This window comes from Daucus carota, chromosome 1 (assembly GCF_001625215.2).
Source record: "Daucus carota subsp. sativus chromosome 1, DH1 v3.0, whole genome shotgun sequence".
NCBI classification, from domain to species: domain Eukaryota; kingdom Viridiplantae; phylum Streptophyta; class Magnoliopsida; order Apiales; family Apiaceae; genus Daucus; species Daucus carota.
This window is the reverse complement of record NC_030381.2, coordinates 56,112,463-56,131,919: the sequence shown is the minus strand read 5'-3', so window position 1 is coordinate 56,131,919 and position 19,457 is coordinate 56,112,463. Positions and strand designations below refer to the sequence as shown.

Sequence of the window (19,457 nt, the reverse complement as noted above, 5' to 3'; positions counted from 1 at the left end):
ACTTTGGTACATAGACTTCTAAACGTGTCAGTTCGCCCTCCAAACTTCTAATCCGTTAGCAGTTTGCCCCATTCCGTTAAATTTTCCATTAACTTTAATGTTAAAAATAGTTTACAGCAGTTTGCACCCCTAACTTTATATTTCGTTTTAGTTTGCATCCTTGAAACACTTTTTCATTAAAATCAATCATATTTCGTTAAAAACAGAATCAAGTATATTTTAATTTAATAGTTTGTATCTATAAAAAGAATTTTTATAATACAATAATATCAAAAAAATAATATGCTTAAGTTTGCTAATTAACTAATTGAATAACTGGCAAAATATTTGAAGCAAAAAATCGTCACTAAAAGTACGAAATAAAGACTAAACTTTATTTTATTATATTATTTGACAATGCAGACTGAAATTTATCTGTTCTAATACTTTTCGGATGAGCCAGAGTTGAACCTGGGGTCTCCCGGGACATCAGAGGATAAACCCACCACTTGAGTTATCTAATTGTAGTCTCGTGTACATTTTCTCAAATCGTCTTTTTAGTGACTCAAGTGGTGGGTTTATCCTCTGTTGTCCCGGAAGACCCCAGGTTTGACTCTGGCTCATCCGAAAAGTATTAGAACAGATAAATTTTAGTCTGCATTGTCAAATAATATAATAAAATAAAGTTTAGTCTTTATTTCGTACTTTTAGTGACGATTTTTTGCTTCAAATATTTTGCTCAGTTATTCAATTAGTTAATTAGCAAACTTAAGCATATTATTTTTTTAATATTATTGTATTATAAAAATTCTTTTTATAGATACAAACTATTAAATTAAAATATACTTGATTCTGTTTTTAATGAAATATGATTGATTTTAATGAAAAAGTGTTTCAAGGATGCAAACTAAAACGAAATATAAAGTTAGGGGTGCAAACTGCTGTAAACTATTTTTAACATCAAAGTTAACGGAAAATTTAACGGAATGGGGCAAACTGCTAACGGATTAGAAGTTTGGAGGGCGAACTGACACGTTTAGAAGTCTATGTACCAAAGTGTTTTTCGAGGAAAGTAGAGGGTTGCAAAGTGCAGTAAGCTCTTTTATTTATCGTTACTTTCAAGGAGGGGCCGGTTAATAATAGATGTTATAATCTTACAAGAGCATTTCTAGTTCGGCAAAATACTTGGCTAAAAACTTATATGACATATATATAAATTAAGCCATAAATAATATGTATAAATTTAATCAATCAAATGATACAAAATTCTTATTTATAATTATACTTGATATTTGTTGTATTTTACCCCTCCCTGAAAATATGCAGTAAAATTACAGGTTATTTATTACCATGTTGAAATAATATATATTTTACTCATAACAGTCTTAACAAATAATAATTTCTAATCATACTGTAATCTTATTTGTTCGAATTTATATGCTTCCTTTTGGCTAATTTACAAAATCTTTTATAAATCCAGATTACTGTAAAAAATGACATATCACTCCTATAATTATACGAGTTATAACAAATTATTATAACATATTTTCTAAGATACACTAATTCTCACTAATAATAATAACAATCCCACTATATACAAAAATCTCAATAAATAACAATTTTATATATAAAAAAAGTGCTTAACATGAACCCCGGAAAGATCACAATTAATATTATACTCCCTCCATCACAAAATAATTGTCACATTTGGTTTTGTGCCGGTCAAATTGACCAAAGTTTGACTAAAATTTATTAATATTTTATCAATTGACAAAATAAAAAAAATATGTCATCAGAAATAACTTTTAATCTACTTTAAAATATAACTTTTAATTTTTTAAAATAATAAGTGATTGACTTATAATTTTTGGTCAAAACAATTTGACCAATAAAAATAAAAATGTGACAACTATTTTGGTACGGAGGTGAGGGAGGGAGTAATTTGGAAAATAGCAAGTAAAAATGAAGGTGGGGGCAGAAGTGGCAATAAAACTGGAATTTGGTAGCGAGGAGTCCCAGAGGAGGAGTGTGGGAGAAAGGGGGTGATGTTAAAGCAACTTTCATCATCATATTGTTCAAAAACAATACCAAGTTGGGCAAGTTTTAATAGAATTGCAAGTATTCGCATCTGCTGCAGTGGGATTAGTAATCATCATACACATTCAACTTGTGTAATCCTCCATCCCCTTGCTATTTCTGTTTTTTTGCTTTAATAATAATTATTATTATAATTGTGAGTATCTGATTATTCATTTATAGATGGAGGCGGAGTATGTGTTCGGTGCGTACAAGATTCACCCCAAGGAAGTGTTTTACTCTTCCCATCTTTCTTATGCCATGGTCAATCTCCGCCCTCTCCTTGCTGGTACTATTTTATGACCCCTTTCAGTTGACCTGCTATATTCAACTTTGTACATTGATTATTTATCGCGTTTGTGGCTATACGTATTAGCAGCATATGTCTCTTAGCTTAACTTGAATTTCCTTGTAAAAATCAAGTTAGGAATGATATATGGTCCAATAGAGAAATTAACAGAGTCAGTGAGATATGGTCATATGCTAGATATTGGACACTGTTACAGAATGTGATTAGTAATGGAATTGGGTTTTCTGACTTCATTACAACAAGTTTGGAGAATGGGATGATCAATTCCAATATGTTGATGGCCATAGATTATCAAGTTTTGTGAGACAGACTTGCAATGGAGCTATGTGACAAGTTTGTTGAGGTCTATTATCACAAGATGAGAAAGTTATTGGATGATTCTAGTGCTATAGAATCAGCTATTACTTGCAAGTGCAACTGCATGTATGAATCTCACTAAATGTAAGAAAAAGGGATGAAAGGAAGAAACTTCCTTAATTTCTTGTGGAGTTGAAGAAAAGCTTTTTTACGTTTGGAGGAAATACTGTGAGGTCAGGATGAATCCACCCCTCAATTGCACAAGCATTTTCACTTCAAAAAAATATATATAACAAAGACAAGGCAATTTATTTCATCACGGTTTTAGGAATATTCCTCAAAATTTCCAGTTAATGCAAGTTTCAGGGGTTAGTCATACAATTGTAACATTCTAATCAAAGCAGTCAATTATGCCAATTTCTAATACACAGATTCAGTGGTGGCTTTCCCTGTATGGCCTATGGCGTGATAAAACAATAGGAGTCGTCGAATCGGTCAGCATTCAGCATCAATGTGGTTTCTATTATTAAGCAAATGGTTTGAAACAAAGTTTTCTCCAACAAGAGATGTCAAGAATCTTAAGGGCAATAGTATTTTATTCCTCTTCTATTAGTTGTCTCTTTAAATTAGTTAAGTTTTTGGCTGAGCTGTTGCTTTGTTCTAGTTTAGAATTATCTCTTTTTTTCACTCCTAGGGTATGCTCCCTTGTAGGTTGTCTGTTTTTTTCTTTCTTTATAATTTGTTCATTTAGCAAAAAAAATAAAAATCTAGTAAATATCTATCACAACAGCATAACCTCAAATTTTACTCCAGTTTCTCCCATCTTACAATTCACCTCTATCTTACAGTTCATCTCAATCGTCATATGCTCCCTTACTTTCTTCTTATGTTCCAGTTGTTGAACACCTATTCTAAGACAATCAGTTAGATCAAGGTGTGACCATCTTGGTGGGTTGGGTATCATATTTAGATAAAAGCAAGCATTCTTCTTATCATTTCCCATTCGAAAGGGATTTTTAATCTGCCACAGTCTGCAGGAAAGTTAGTAGTACTGAGAAATAGTAATGGAATTGTACCAAGGGTATTTCAGTTATTAGTGAGTTAATTAGATCACAACGCTACACAACCATTTTTAGTTACCTGTTCTCCTAAATCCTCAGCGTGTTCATTGTTGGGAAGAGGGCTTCCCTGGATTATATATCATAATCTAACATTGTTTCTTTAAAAAACAAATTTGGGCCAAAGTTTTCAAAGGCCCTCCTCTTGCCTACTGTATGAGGATTGTCTAAGGCGAGGCAAGAACTTTCCGTCTCGAAGACGATGAGTCATTGTTAGGAGTTATCCCACATTAGTTGCGGGTGGGGCGGCGTGCTTTAAATTAACCGCCGCTTAGGCCTTTTGGGCCGTGCGGCTCGGTGCAAATCTGACAATATCATACTCTTATGGACTTAACGCTTAAGGCGCACTTGGCAAGCCAAACATCTATCACCTGGGCAGGCCTTTGACAATGCTCTCCATACTTTCTCTCTTCATTTCAACATTTGTTTTTCCTTGCTCTCTCTGATTCTTCTCTTGTATCACTTTAGTTATTATCTCACATATTAAGTTTTTGTCTTAGCTGATGAATATATCTTGTTTTTCTGATGGTTATTTTTTTTTTTTTATGCTTATATAACTTCTTTTTAACTTCACCCTTTCTTCTCTTGCAGGTCATATCCTGGTTTCAACTGCTTTGCTTTTTCTTATATGAATTTAGGCTGGTGCTCACACACACATGCATACACCCGTCTTCGTTCTTTTTCTATTCTCCCAACTCAGGAAGAGTTTGAGGATCACATTCAGAAGACTGATGTTTACTCTTTTACCTAAAACTCCTTCTTCGGAGTGCCATATATTTTTCTTTCAAGTGGGCAAAGCTTGCTTTCTTATGTGTTATGTGATGTTAATGTCTCTTACTTAACTGCTAGGAAGCACCGACTCGGATACGGCGACACGGGACACAGGACACGGGGATTCTCCAATTCTCAAAGAGTCTTGGATACGGGACACGGCAAAAAAAAAGTCATAAAAATTATTATTTTTTTATATGTCAAATATTGGATTATATTAATAATAATAGAGTTTCTTTCAAAATGAGACACACATCTATTCTGCATTTTCATTCGAATGATCATCTTTTGTAAAAAGAACAGCCTCTATCTCCGGTTCATCAAGGAAGAGATTTGCAATTTCTAAAACACGTGCACCCTCCTTTTTCTTGATTCCAATCCAGAGCTTGCATTTCCTAGTGTCCCAGTCATTTTCTAGGGTTTTTTTAAGGCGTCGAGTCGGTCGCGTGTCGGACACGTGTCGGTCGCGTGTCGGGCGTGTGTCGGACGTGTGTCATGTGTCGACACGCCACATGGCGAGTCGGACACGTACTCAGCCGAGTTGGTGCCGAGTCGCCTTGTCGGACACGGACACGGACACGGCAGCCTTTTTGGAGTGTCGGTGCTTCCTAGCTTAACTGGCTACGCATGATCCTATTACTATGATCGAATGTTCAAATACTAACCCTAATCAAGTTAATGATTTGTCTTTTATCTGTTTCTTTCATAACATATATTTTGCGTTTGCTCGTTTGGTGAACTTGACATATGGTACATGTGCTCGTCTGCCCAAGACGCGAAGTAAAGCGCTTTGTTGATCTTACTGGTGATGAGACTAGTGACCTGTGGATTGTGGCACAGAAAGTTGGTAAACAGCTTGAGTACTATCACAAAGCATCCTCCCTGACATTTGCAATCCAGGTAAGACAGCTGCTCTGTGATCTTGTTTTTAGTTCAGGTAATATTACACAAGCACTATACTCGTATGACTCTTTACTGAAATGTGACAATCTGTATCAGTTACTTTACCTTTATGACTGTGTAATTGGTTAACCAACTTTAAATATTTAAGGGATAAATGAACAAAGTGATAAAGTTCACATGCAACCTGCGTTAGCATATCACCTGCATTCGGAGAAGCTTCAGGCGAGACTACCACATAAGTATATTTTTTAGCAAAACTAACTAATTAAATGACACAGAGCCTCTTACGTAGATTAATTATGAGATAAACTACCGTCAACTGACTAGCTGTTTCCACTTGTCATCTATGTAGATGCTATTATCTTTTTAATATATATAAATAAAACCGATGGAAATATATTGGGTCTGCATGTAGTTGATATCGGAATTATCCGTTATGTCTTTGGATTTTGCCAACCAATTTTACTTTGCCGTTCCTTTTTTATATCTGTGGTTGTGCTGATGAGTTGATCTAATCTAATGGTCCCTGGTACTGTAGGATGGTCCACAAGCAGGACAGACAGTTCCTCATGTACACATCCACATCATCCCACGAAAAGGCGGTGACTTTGAGAGAAATGATGAAATATATGAAGCGGTGAGAAGAAACTCATAGTTTTGTTGGTTATACATCAAGTAGAGTGATATCGATTGATGTCTTTATTATCTGTGTAGATTGATGAGAAAGAGAAGGAATTGAAGCTGGACTTGGACAAGGAAAGGAAAGACAGAACCCTGGAGGAAATGGCTCAAGAAGCAGAAGAATACAGAAAGCTTTTTGTGTAAACAAAGTGAAGCATGACATTAGTAATATTTGCTGCTTGTGTAAACAAAGTGCAGCATGCGGCGATCCGTATTTAAAGTACTGTTGAAGATTTTTCCCCTTTTTCTTGAATAACATTCAAAAGCACAAAATTGCTTCCTAGTTGCTAGCGATTCTGGTTATTTTAGCACAAAAAGTTACTTGCGACTTATAAAGTTGACAAGTTTACTAGTATTTGACCAGTAGTATGTAATAGGTGAAAAAGGTTTTGTGAGTAAATTGTAAGAGTAATTTTTCTGAACTTGCTCCGTACTGTGCAATCAATGTCAATGTCCATCATATATTGATATTAAACATTAATACCAGATTTTCCCTTATTGGAATGTGAAGTTGCAAAACTTAATGAAATAGGATAAATTGTAAATATAGTAGAATAATAATCTCGTGAAATAATTGTAATTTATTCCTTGGGTTGACTTTTATAGAAAATACAAGTAAAAAAATTTCAACAATATAATAAAATCTCTCTGCTGGGTTATTTCTGAAATTTAAAATGATATGATAGCTGAGAAAATGAAAAATTTGAAAGTAGATAGCGTTGTTTTTATGAATTTGTGAAAGTAAAAGGGAAATGAGTTTACTATGAAGTAGATAAATAGTACTAATAATTATAAAATAGCAATAAACGAATGAATTAATAAATAAATAAAATAAGTGTGGTCTGAGGTGCGGAAGAAAAGAGCGGGAATCCAAAGTTAGGGCAGGGACATAAAAGTGCAGCAGCAGGGTATTGAGAAGTCTCTCTCTCTATCAAGTGGAAAGCAACATGGAGTCCGTTCTTAAGGTGTGATTTGTTGTTTATATATCTATATAGATATCTAGACTGATTGATTGAATTTGTAAATTCACGATTCAATTTGAATTGCTTGCAGAAACATTTTGGCTACTCAGCATTCAGGCCGTATCAGAAACAGATTATTGAGCATATTCTAGACGGAAATGACTCTTTGGTGGTTATGGCTACCGGCAGTGGCAAGTCATTGTGGTAATTCTATTTCAACTTGAATTGATTCTTCAATTTGTAAATTCTATTTTCAACTCATCGTCAATTCAATTGGTGTCTAAAGCTATCAGGTTCCTCCCTTGATTTCAAATAAGACTGCTGTGGTCATAAGCCCTCTTATTTCCCTAATGCAAGATCAGGTATTATTATTCTTCTTCTTCTCTTTCGTCTTGTTCTTCTCCTGCCTCCATCATCATCATTATCATCATCATCATCATCATCATCATCATCATCATCATCATCATCATCATCATCATCATCATCATCATCATCTTCCATGTTCAGGTAATGGCACTCAAACAGAGAGGAATTAGAGCTGAGTATCTCTGCAGTGCTCAGATCGACTCCACTGTTCAAAGCAAGGCAGAGTCTGGCATTTTCCATATCCTCTACATGACTCCCGAAAAGGCTTCTTCTGTTTCCAACAGGTCACTCCTCCTTTTTCCCCTTCTGCCTTTTCTTTTCTTATGTTTAATCTTATACTAGCTGTTATAACTTGCTATGCATTCATCTGCCAAAAACACATAATCATGTTTTTATCTTACTCTCATTTAGCAACTTCAGATCGATTTTTTTTATTATTCTTCAGGGCACTAATGTATAGCATGTTGAATAAGATCACGAATTACCAGCATTCTTCACCTCTGCATATCTACACAAACACATATAGTATACTTCACCTTCATGCATCCATCTCCATCTTTTCTATTTCGTTCCATTAATTAATCTAGCTTTCTAGTTTCCGTGTTCTTTTCTGTTACTAATAATATAGGCTTCATCTCATCTCAGCTTTTGGTCTAAACTTCTAAACGTTGGGATATGTCTTTTAGCCGTCGATGAAGCCCATTGCATTTCAGAGTGGGGTCATAATTTCAGGTCAGATTTTCTCATTTGTACCTTGTACCTGCTCTCTCTTAACAGTAGCCTGGTTCCCAAGATAGGGTGTAGGGCACTAAGAACTATATATGTATTGATTGCTTATAAATGGGGTACACCGGTACATAGTACAGGACTGATTGACTATTAGATGAGGACTGAAAGATATGTACTACACTTGACTAACAAGTGTTTAGTTTTCAGTATCTCTTAGCGTATGTGTATTCATTAGTTTATGATTGTCACACGCTTCTATGGAAGGTACGAGGTTTGATACTTCACGATTATAAACAATAACCTGATATTTATGTATTATTTAATCAAAATATTTTACAAATTATATATGTATTACAGTATGTTAAATGTTTGATTATGTTATGAGATTTCAAACAATATGGAAAAGTTCATGCAAGCCTAATGGTTGAAAATTATTGTAAAGGATATGTGCATCATGGGGTAAAACGTGTATAACGACCCACTCAATCACAGTGATATTCCTCCTGGAATGGTAACATAGTATTACAATATAATTTATTGATTATGTCTTTTACCATGATTGGTTTGCTAGTCGCCTAGTCATGTTGATCACTGAGTTGGAAAACTGTAAATTATTTTCCGGAAAGAAATAAGATGTGCCAATAGCAAATATTTAAAGTGTGCACAGTAAGTCAGGAACCATGGTCTTATGCGTTCTTACTTTTTCAGTGTGTTCATTTTATAGGGTGGAATACAAGCAATTAGACAAATTGCGTGATGTTCTCATCAATGTTCCATTTGTTGGATTAACAGCAACTGCTACAGAAAAGTAGGTATCCACATTAAGTTCTTTTTTTTTTTTTAATGCTCTTGCCCCTTGCAATAAGTTAATTTTAAATTTTTCTTGACAGCCATGTTGGAAGATATAATAAAATATAATGATCTTTTACGAAATGATGGCTACAACTTTTATTTTCATGCTGCATGCCTAATTGCCTATATTATTCTACTTCCACATTTTCTGTCATACAGCTGATACTTATCATTTTATTACTTCTAGCAAAAAAGCAAAATATATCATTTAATTACCACCTTTTTTTGTTATATATCATCTGCAGTGTTTCCTTATTTCTTTTTCTTCCCCTGTCATGTAGTTGGGCTGTTTAAGCATGACTTGACATTACATGTTCTATCACAGAAAATATAATCTTCTGACCGACTTCATTGCATTGTCACAACATGACTGACTTCTGACTGTAATCTTTTGTGCATGATGTGTACATTTGTTGCTTCATATAATTAAAACTTGTTTCCATACCTCTCTATAAATGAATATTCTTCAGCTTACAGTAATTAACTGGAGATGTCTTCTGTTGCGGTAATTTCTATAGATGATTTAGGGTATTGAAAAGAAAGATTATTGATATTACAGGGTGCAGTCTGATATTATCCAGTCGCTTAAGCTGAAAGATCCATATCTTGCTGTTGGCTCATTCGATCGTAAAAATCTATTTTATGGAGTCAAAACTTCTAATCACGGTTCATCATCTGTGTTCGAGTTTGTGGAGGAGATCTTAAAATGTGTAGCTAGTTCTGGTTCAATTATTATATATTGTACCAGCATCAAAGATGTTGAGCAGGTAATATTTGTTATAACTTCCTTTAAGAAAAATCTCATGTCACTTACATTTATGCATGTAATCGGTGAGCATGCCATGTCAAGAAACTAAGAAATCTAGTTGTTTTATAGCTCATAGTGCATACCAAGGATTCAATATGCGATTGCTGTACATACTTATCTAGCATATGTATGCTGCTTAAAATTTGAGTCATACTACAGAGGGATGATGAATAAAAATGCATATTGTAGCAGACACACCAAGTAACTACAGCTTATCTGTTTACTAAGTGAGAAACAACAAAGACAACCCTACCATGCTTAATTATTACTGTTCTATATCTGCGGGCCTCTTTTGTGGTCCTTCTACAGGCACGTCTCTACCTTGCTGTATCTTCTTTCAATTTGTCTTTCTCAGTATTTAGTTTTCAACACTTTTCTTAGATTTCCAAATCGCTTCTCGAGGCAGGAGTTAAATCTGGAATCTATCATGGTCGAATGGCGAGTAAAGCTCGCGAGGAGTCGCACAGGTTACCTTCTTAAAAGTTAAAATTAATGCATTATCTTCCCGGATTTTGAACACTTTTAGAATCTACCATTTGAGTCAATTGACCAAGTACTTTGGGCTCAATTAATGTGATTTGCAGATTGTTCATAAGAGATGAAATCCAAATTATGGTTGCAACAATTGCTTTCGGAATGGGCATTGATAAGCCTGATGTCAGGCATGTCTTACACTATGGGTGCCCTAAGAGTCTAGAATCTTATTACCAGGAAAGTGGGCGCTGTGGTCGAGATGGTATTGCCTCAAATTGCTGGCTTTATTACAACAGAAGCGACTTTGCAAAAGCTGATTTTTACTGCAGAGAAGCACAGTCAGTATGTGCACTTTTTTCTTCACCGGTCTTGCATTAATATTTTTAGGAGGCAAAACCACATTTATACTCAGTTCTTATATGCAATGTTAACATCCTTGCCGCTGAAATTTTTAGTGTATTCAGGTTTTAACCCACTTCATTTCTACTGTTGGGGTATTTATTCACCAGGAAAGTCAGAGAAAAGCTATAATGGAATCATTCATGGCTGCACAACAGTATTGTATGCTGAGAACTTGTAGAAGAAAGTATCTGTTGGAGTACTTCGGCGAGATCTGTGCATACGAGAATTGCGGTCTGTATCCCACATCTCTTTTTGTATTATTGTCATTTTTATCGGAAATGAAACAAACCTGATAGGACCCTATTCTACTTCCTCTTTAAGTATGTAATTAATATGTATGTAAACATATATGTGTGGGTGTGTGGGTGCCGCAGTGGCGGACCTAGGATTAAAATTTAGTGGGGGCACAATTTAAGATTTCCTTATTAATCCTTTTAGTTTAACCTCTGTTTCTGGTTGATTATTATTCTAGATATTTGACTTGCTTTTTACTTCAAATCATTAATGGATTGGGCTTGTGATCTTAGATATTGGACTTGCTTATTACTTCAAATCATTGATGGATTGGGCTTGTTGGGTATTATTTAAAACATAACTTAACTAAGTGGGCTTCTAATTGTATGGGTTGATGAAGACATGTGTTTATTTAGTGGAACACATATACATATAGAGTTAAGTTCTATGGAGTACATTAAAACATTGGAGTATTGGAGTACAAATAATAATTTTTTAGTTTAATCATAAATAATATCTATGATTACCCAAATTTATATATAATTTATCATTTATATGTAGTATTAAACATAATTGTCAATTAATCATTAATATCTTTCAACTTTAACAAGCATTAAGATTGTTGTTCTGCTTATAAGTTATATTGCAGAACATAATGTCCTACGATTTATAAAAGTCACTGTTTTATCTTTTGATTACAATATTTATGTTGTAGAACATAATCTGCAGGTTGTCGGATGTTTACAAATATTGTAGAACAAAAAAAATAAGATTAAAGTGACTAGATTAAATTGTATCAATTTTGTACTCCAATACTCCAATATTTTTTGTACTCCATAGAATTTGACTCATATATATATATATATATATATATATATATATATATATATATATATATATAGGCTGGTGCTCAAATGAGAACCCACATTAAAATGAGATATGAGATCTAATATCAACCCTTCATTTTATTATATTTCTTTTAATCTCCACCACACAACTCTTTTACCTCCCCTGCCTCTCTCACCCATCTCTTTCCTTTCAGTCTTCCATCTTTGACCAACCCATCATTTCTCCACCATCATCGCCGTCAAATCCACCAACGCGCTGTCATCGCCACCGGCCTTGTTTTCCGACGTCACCATTCTATCTCCTAGCCCTTCTCCTTCAATATCTCCCTGTTTCCTTTTTCATGGTCGCTGCCACCACCGCGACGGTGGCTCTGCCACAAACACACACAAAATCGCTGCCGTTTTTACTCCCGTTGCCGTGGCGACGTTGCTCCTCATCGTCGATCCAACTTCAACACACGCACCCAAGCTCTTGATTTCGCTGTCACGTTTTATAACTATGTCGACGGTGTTGTTGGTGTTGACGGATCTGGAGAAGATGTGGGTGGTGGTGTTGCTTATGTGGTGATTTTTGTTTTTACGGTGGTGATTTTCATCTTATGGTGTTGATTTTCTCATTTTTTGGTGTTAATTTCTCATTTTCTGGTGGTGATTTTTGTTTTTACGATAGTGATTTCCGTTTTCTGGTGTTGATTTCTCATTTTTTGGTGGTGATTTTTGTTTTCACGGTGGTGATTTTCGTTTTTCTGGTGTTGATTTCTCATTTCTGGTGGTGATTTTTTAGTTTTCCGGTGGTGATTTTATGTTTGCCGGTGGTGATTTTCTGGTGGTCGAAGGAGGAGGTGGTGGTCACCGGAAGTGGTGGTGGTGGTGAGCGGTGGTTGAAGGTGATAGGTAATTGAATTAAAAGATGGTGAAATAATAAAATATTAAATGAATGGTGAGAGATGAATATAATGTATTTAAATGAGTGGCTGAGATAAGATCTCATATCTCATAATAAGAATGGTTCTCATTTGAGTAAGACCCTATATATATATATCCTAAACTATAATATCATTAGGCTAAATTTGACTGGGGGCCCATGCCCCCAATCCTATCAATGTAAGTCCGCCCCCGCAAACAGCCCAACCCTCGGAACATACTACAGCCCCAGGTGGCGAAGAGCCGACATCAGGGTTCCAAGTCTTCAATGATATGTAGATGCATACATGTAATTCATGTACCAACCTCTGGCCTAGGAGATCATATCACCACTGGCGGGTAGCACCGGTCACATAATAATCAATTATCATTTATAAATGATATACAAGCTTTGTTACATATATTTTACCCTACATTTCAAGATATTCTTGAATTTTACCCAAGAAAAAGGAAAAGAAGTTACTTGTTCAGAACATGAGGGAGACAATTTTTCCCTTGAGCACCAACCAAGCTCCATCCTCTCTTTTTTTGCATGGTTTTAAATTAATTTTATGTTTCATGGACTTCACGATCTCCCTTCTCCCCTTGAGAGTTTAGTGAGGGATTGTAACTAAGTGGTGCATATTTTTTATTTGAGTGCTGCTGTCTGTCACTAGGTTTAACCATCCTTTTGAACCTGATTAGTTAAATCTCATTCCATTCCACCAAGAAAGCACAAATTTGAATTTCAAGGTTCCTCTATAAATCTAATATTCTTGTGTTCCGTGTTTCATTTTGCTTTCATCATCCACAACATAGTCTGAGTCGTATCTCAATATATGGTTACATGTATTTTCGTTGCAGGATACTGTGATAACTGTACCATCCCCAAAAAGGAGATTGACGTTTCTAAACAAGCATTTTTACTTATGGCCTGCATTAAGTCATGTGGGGGTCGTTGGGGACTTAATCTTCCTGTAGATGTGCTTCGTGGATCTCGAGTAAGATGACTATTTGCTAGGTAGTAACTGTTTTGTTAAATTTATTGTCACTCATATGTTTGGTAGGTCATCATATCCTTTATGTAGACATGCATTACTCCATGCCCCCTCTGATTTTAAGTAGCTTATGATAACATTAGTTGAAGCAGCTTGCTTTGTTTTGGATGTGATCCTCAGGTAATTGTTTCATAATTATTACTGGATCTTTTTTTAGCACTTTTGTATTCTTTGTCTTTATATTGTCATTATTTTCTCGCACACAAGATTCTGAATTGGTTGAGAAAAATACTCATTTACTAGCCTCTATGTTAAATAGCCTGATAATAGACTAATTATTAGGTTGAATGGCTAATATCTGAGGCTTGATGGATCTAGACTTGAGTTCTGTTATGGATTATTGGATTGTAATAATAGAATCTTAATTGATATAATGCATCATACTAAAACATATATAAAAACAGATTTATTTACCAATAGATTGCTGAAAAGAAAATGGAACTCGTAACATGCAGTTATAGTTTATAGGTTTTTTTGGTCATGCTAAATTTATAATTTAATACACTCAACAGTCTACTGCCTATCTAATTAAAAGCAGTTATACTTGTGATCTATAAGAAATATGCTCATTGCACCATAATATCATTAAATTTGTTGTATCAGCTTGAAGCATGATGGTACCACAGCAGAAAGCACGTCTCCTATAGTTCACAGACTCTGAACTACTAATGTTTTTCAATCAAACTTCCTTTATCATAATTATCCAGTATGGTCCTTATACTTCCCTTTTACATGTTCGCAGTCGAAAAAAATTGTCGATGCTCGATATGACAAGCTTCCGTTTCATAGCCTAGGCAAGGAGGTTTCAGCAAACTGGTGGAAAATTCTTGCTTCACAACTGATTTCATTTGGTATGGTTTTTTCTTAATCGAATTTATGCATTATGAGCATCTTAGGTTCAGAAGTAGTTATGGTTAGATTTTCCTTTCCCTTTTCTGGAGCCTGGACATCTTAGCATACTAAAGTGCCTAATGTATAAAATATTATGCCATTTTCCCAAAATAATAATAATATATTGTTTCCGTCAGTATTGATCTCTTTGGTTTATTCATCAAAGAAATTGAAAGCATTGACGACCGGTCACTAAAAGTACCTATCTAGCAACCAATCATTAGTTGGCCACATAAGGGTTTTATTTTGAATCCTCAGCAAGTATCTGTAGAACTGTCTTATTTTGCCTTTTGGCAAATATATCATTACAGTGTTTGCTACTTGGTGCAGGTTTCTTGACAGAGAATCTTAAATATAAGACTATCAGGTAGATTAGTTTTCACAGATCCCTTTAATTTTAGTTCTCTTCACATACTATTGGAATTACTTTCGTCAGCTTGTGAGCTCACTTTCTCATAAGTCATAATTTTCCTGCCACCAGTGTCAGTCCAGAGGGGATGAATTTTTTGAGCTCTTGTACGCCTGATCATCAACCACCATTGCTTTTACCAGTTGGTGAAGAGGAGCAGCAAAATGCTATTGGTGGAGGTAGAGACTTCAACATGGATTTCCTGAAATCTGAGGGATTATCGCAGGTAATTTTCTTTATTGCATTATTATATATAGTTTGTCAAAAGGCCAAGTGCTTGTTTGGTTGACATCCTAGGAATTCTATGAATAAATCAGATACTAAACAAATTTCGATCGGAACTCAATTCCTATGTTTAATCCACCAAGCACTGATTTGTAACATGAATTCCTTTTTATATTTTTCATGTCAAAGTGCCCAAGAAACTGATAAAAAAAAAAAAACTTGTTTTTAGATGCAAATAAATAATTTTTTACATCACAGGCTCCAAACACTAATATAAAACTTGTTTTTACAGAAAAATTGAAGTCCCCGAGAGACTACAATATTCTTTGTTCAGAATATCAAAGTCCCAAATGATTAGTTAATAACATAGTTATAGAGAAAGATAAGAAGGTTCTACATCAACATATGCTCACATCTTTTAAAGTTTGACTTAACTAACATATGTGGAAATCTGTTTAGTATTATGCCAGCATATAGGTTCCACTGTTTCTTTATGGTGATTGTCAGTTAGATAATTTTATGTACTCATGCACCCTTCCTCCACTGAGGTTTAGACGCTTGCCCTTTTGTTCCTAAGGGAAGAGGGGCATCCACAAGACTACATTCTACAGATGGGTCCATTTTTCAAGTATATACATGTGTGTATGAGCGTATTTCTCACACTCAGTCCAACCTATTCATGTAAACAACCTAGTAGGTTGCAAGGTATTACGGACTATCCCTTAATTACTCAAAATCGTAGTTCTAAAAATACCTGCCAAGGCCGATTAATTCTTCTACATGAGCGTCTGATGACTGATATAGTTTTTCTACCAGCTTAATCTGTTTCATAGGCTGCTTCAGCATCTGATCATAGTTAAGTATGTATATGTTTAAATTAGCCATGCAAGTTGCATCGAGTTGACAATATGCATATCTCTTTATAATGTGCAATATAAATCATCTAGCGACTTGTTTTTCACAAATTTTTGTACGACAGTATGAATTTGGCAGCTAAATCTGTTTCTTTTCTGCTCTGGTTTTCTTGTGAAGGGAGCTTAGAAAGGACAGAAGTATAGTTGTCTAAAGTCTACTACACTTTAAAACCTTTTATCTAGATGCAAACTATATTTTGACTGTTCAGGATTATTGTTCCGCAATTTGTCATGAAATCCCTTGTAATACCGTCTTGGTGAAATATGAAGGAACTCATTTCTAATTGTGATATTCTAATATTCTTTATGTTAGGAGGAGTTGGAACTCTATAAAATGCTTCTGGGAGAGAGAATGAGCCTGGCTAGAGCTGCAGGAATTGCTCCGTTAGTTTTTGCTCTACTGCTAACTACATTTTGTAATTTCAGTTTACAGAATCTCTGCTTTAAAACTCGAAGAAGAACCAAATTAATAAAAACATAAGATTCATCTGTTTCTCTATTGAATATATATTATATGCTGCAGATATGCTATATGTGGCGATCAAACGATAAAGAAGTTTGTATTGACGAGGCCATCTACTAAAGCGAGGCTAGCAAACATTGATGGAGTCAACCAGGTATACTATATCATTGTAGATGGTCCTCTGACTGGTTGCTATTCAGTTAGTGTCATCAGAACAGGATCATTGTTACTTGTGCAACTGTTAACACACAATTCTTAGATATATTTAAATATTTGGGACGGCTTTCTCGGAAATTTGTTTCCTCTTTAAAGTGTTATCAGAACAAAGAGGATTGTTACTTATGCTTAAACAAATGATTCTTCATATTTTAATAAGTGGTTTGTTCCTCTCTCTTTTTCGTTTGGATAAAGAAAACTAATATGCAACTTCCCGAGCGTACTACTGTATCGCCAATCCTTGTTGCTGTTTTAGAATCTGGAATATGCATTAAGGTTGTCCCAACACCAACTCTCTACATGATGTTGAATAAGTGACCCCTGCATTCGTTGCTTATGTTTTAGTTCTTGGCAACATCCACTCTTAGAAATTAGAAGTTAAAAGTTACCTCTACATTCACATGCTTATATGTTTTAGTTCTTGGCACCGACCACTTTTAGACTTTAGAATATAAATTAACTCATTATTCCTATTGAATATGTATGCATATTCAGTATATGATTGTATACCCTCAACTTATTTGAAAAAATCTCTAGCTACTAAGGCTGGTCAACCCCCATTATATGATGGTATAAATTGTTGTTTCTATATATAAAGCTTAAAACTTCAGTTATGTTGCAGCACCTTTTGGGTAAGTATGGAGATCGAATTCTGCAAAGTATCCGAGATCTATCCAAAGGTCTTGGCCTATCATTAGATGTAGTATCAACTCTGCAAGTCGTAAACAACCAAAAGATTTGTACCGCATCATATCACCCAAAAGAATTGGCGCCAGCTAGGTTTCAGGCCTGGAAAATGTGGCACGAGGATGGTTTGTCATTTCAGAAGATAGCTGTAAGTCCATTTGTATTGCTTACAAAAACCTTAATAATAGTTTGAATTTATTAGTTGACTGCACTCCCCTTCCATTCTCATCTTAACATTCTTAGTTCCATAATTTCTGTTGGTAGAACTTCCCTGGTAGATCAGCTCCAATAAAAGAACAAACTGTAGTTGGGTATGTCCTCGATGCTGCTCGAGAAGGATGTGTTATGGACTGGATGAGATTTTCCGGGGAAATTGGATTAACAGAAGATGCATTCATAAATATTGAAGCGGCCATCTTGAAAGTTGGCTCAAAAGACAAGTTAAGACCAATCAAAGATGAATTACCTGAAGAGGTAGCAAACACCAACACAACTAAATAGAAGCTCTTATTGCCATCTGTCTCTGTCCTGTACTTATATTTCGGCATATATTTCACATATTGATTGTTTGTATCTCTTAACAATACCAGGTAAGTTATACCCATATTAGAACGGTATTGGCAATGCAAGATCTGGGATTGACCAGAGATGCACTCTTAGCCAATCACCGGCCTAGTAATGAAGCTAATGATTGCTCTATTGAGACGGTAGAGATACCCAAACAATCATATATTTCAAGTCATGTAGAGAGTAAAATCTGCGAACTCAAGGAACCAGTAAATTGTATGGCGGAACATCTATCTTCTCAGGGGGAAAGCAAAGCAGTTTCCGGGATGCAAGACTTCGATGATCAACACTCCTTGAGGAAACGTCAAAAAGTTGATCCTCACAAGAATTTAATTTCTGTTAAAGCGACAGAAGATTCCATTATTGAGTGGCTCGGGAATTTTGAAAATGGGGTCAGTGAGACTGAAATTACCGGGGGTGTATTCGATTGGGATTTTAATGCATTGTTTTTAGTCTACGGATTTTAATGGATTGTATGGGATTTTAATTTTGTGCGGATTCTTGATGAAATGTCGCAGAGTTGATAGGATTTAGGTACAATGCTTCAAAATCCCATTGAATTTGGTGGGATTTCAAAAAACTTAAAATACACTGAAGAATGCCACAAAATCCATCATTTTATGAAATGAAAAAAAATCCATCAGCATTTGAATACCATCAGATTTTAATGGATTTTAAACAATCCCAATTGAATACCATCGGATTTTAAAGCATAATTTAAAATCCCAATCGAATACCACCAGATTTTGTAGCATAATTTAAAATCCCAATTCAATACCTCAAGATTTTAATGGATTTCAAACAATCCCAATCGAATACCCTCGGATTTCATGAATGCAAAAAAATGCTTTAAAATCCCAATCCAATACACCCCTCTACATTTCTGATCTTTTTCTTTCTGTTCTTTATGTTTTATTTACTGACACGCTGATTGAATTCGTATGCAGATTTCTCTGTCAGATATTGTGGAGCACTTTAAAGGATCGACAGCAGAGTCTGTTGCTCATTTGTTGAGCTGTCTAGAAAGTGAGTTCGTTATATATAAAAAGAATGACCACTATAAGCTTCTGTGATATATTTGCGGTGGCCGTCTGAGTGTGTGGATCGCTAGATTCAGCATCACTTGGAAAACAATGTTCAAGTGCATTTATGGGAAACTTGTTGCCAGCGCAATTTTTGAAAAGATCTCGAGGCTGTTTGAGTAAAACACGAGTTGTTTTCGTCTTGTTCTGGTAGTTATGTGCAGTTCAATATCTAATCGAAACCCTTTTTACTTTCCACGTCCCGTTGAAAAAATTAATGTTATCTTTTACT

General features: G+C 35.1%; 2 protein-coding genes and 1 long non-coding RNA gene across 4 annotated transcripts; all 3 read left to right on the top strand.

Moving 5' to 3' along the window:
- The first annotated feature begins 1,959 nt into the window (after positions 1 to 1,959).
- Positions 1,960 to 6,639, top strand: LOC108207829 (bifunctional bis(5'-adenosyl)-triphosphatase/adenylylsulfatase FHIT-like). Its single transcript, XM_064086227.1, has 5 exons — positions 1,960 to 2,150; positions 2,239 to 2,347; positions 5,306 to 5,451; positions 5,993 to 6,091; positions 6,169 to 6,639. Exons 1-5 carry the CDS (start codon positions 2,025 to 2,027, stop codon positions 6,277 to 6,279), a joined length of 591 nt encoding a protein of 196 aa, XP_063942297.1. The 5' UTR covers positions 1,960 to 2,024; the 3' UTR covers positions 6,280 to 6,639.
- LOC108207840 (uncharacterized) lies at positions 2,769 to 3,269 on the top strand. Its single transcript, XR_001804228.2, has 2 exons — positions 2,769 to 2,895; positions 3,094 to 3,269. It is a non-coding gene; the product is annotated as an uncharacterized LOC108207840 (long non-coding RNA).
- A 309-nt stretch (positions 6,640 to 6,948) lies between the features above and the next one.
- LOC108228115 (uncharacterized) lies at positions 6,949 to 19,457 on the top strand. Of its 2 annotated transcripts, XM_064086225.1 has the most exons (20): positions 6,949 to 7,100; positions 7,189 to 7,301; positions 7,384 to 7,459; positions 7,605 to 7,747; positions 8,109 to 8,195; positions 8,917 to 9,000; positions 9,604 to 9,811; positions 10,234 to 10,319; positions 10,437 to 10,668; positions 10,836 to 10,959; positions 13,578 to 13,714; positions 14,514 to 14,622; positions 14,993 to 15,029; positions 15,144 to 15,297; positions 16,524 to 16,594; positions 16,734 to 16,827; positions 17,512 to 17,724; positions 17,841 to 18,050; positions 18,167 to 18,535; positions 19,091 to 19,457. In XM_064086225.1, the coding sequence occupies exons 1-20, from the start codon at positions 7,083 to 7,085 to the stop codon at positions 19,214 to 19,216; spliced, it is 2,691 nt and encodes an 896-aa protein (XP_063942295.1). In that variant the 5' UTR covers positions 6,949 to 7,082; the 3' UTR covers positions 19,217 to 19,457. The 2 variants fall into 2 exon arrangements, with proteins under 2 accessions (XP_063942295.1, XP_063942296.1); XM_064086226.1 differs by lacking the exons at positions 6,949 to 7,100; positions 7,189 to 7,301; positions 7,384 to 7,459 and having other exon boundaries at positions 7,607 to 7,747; positions 8,901 to 9,000.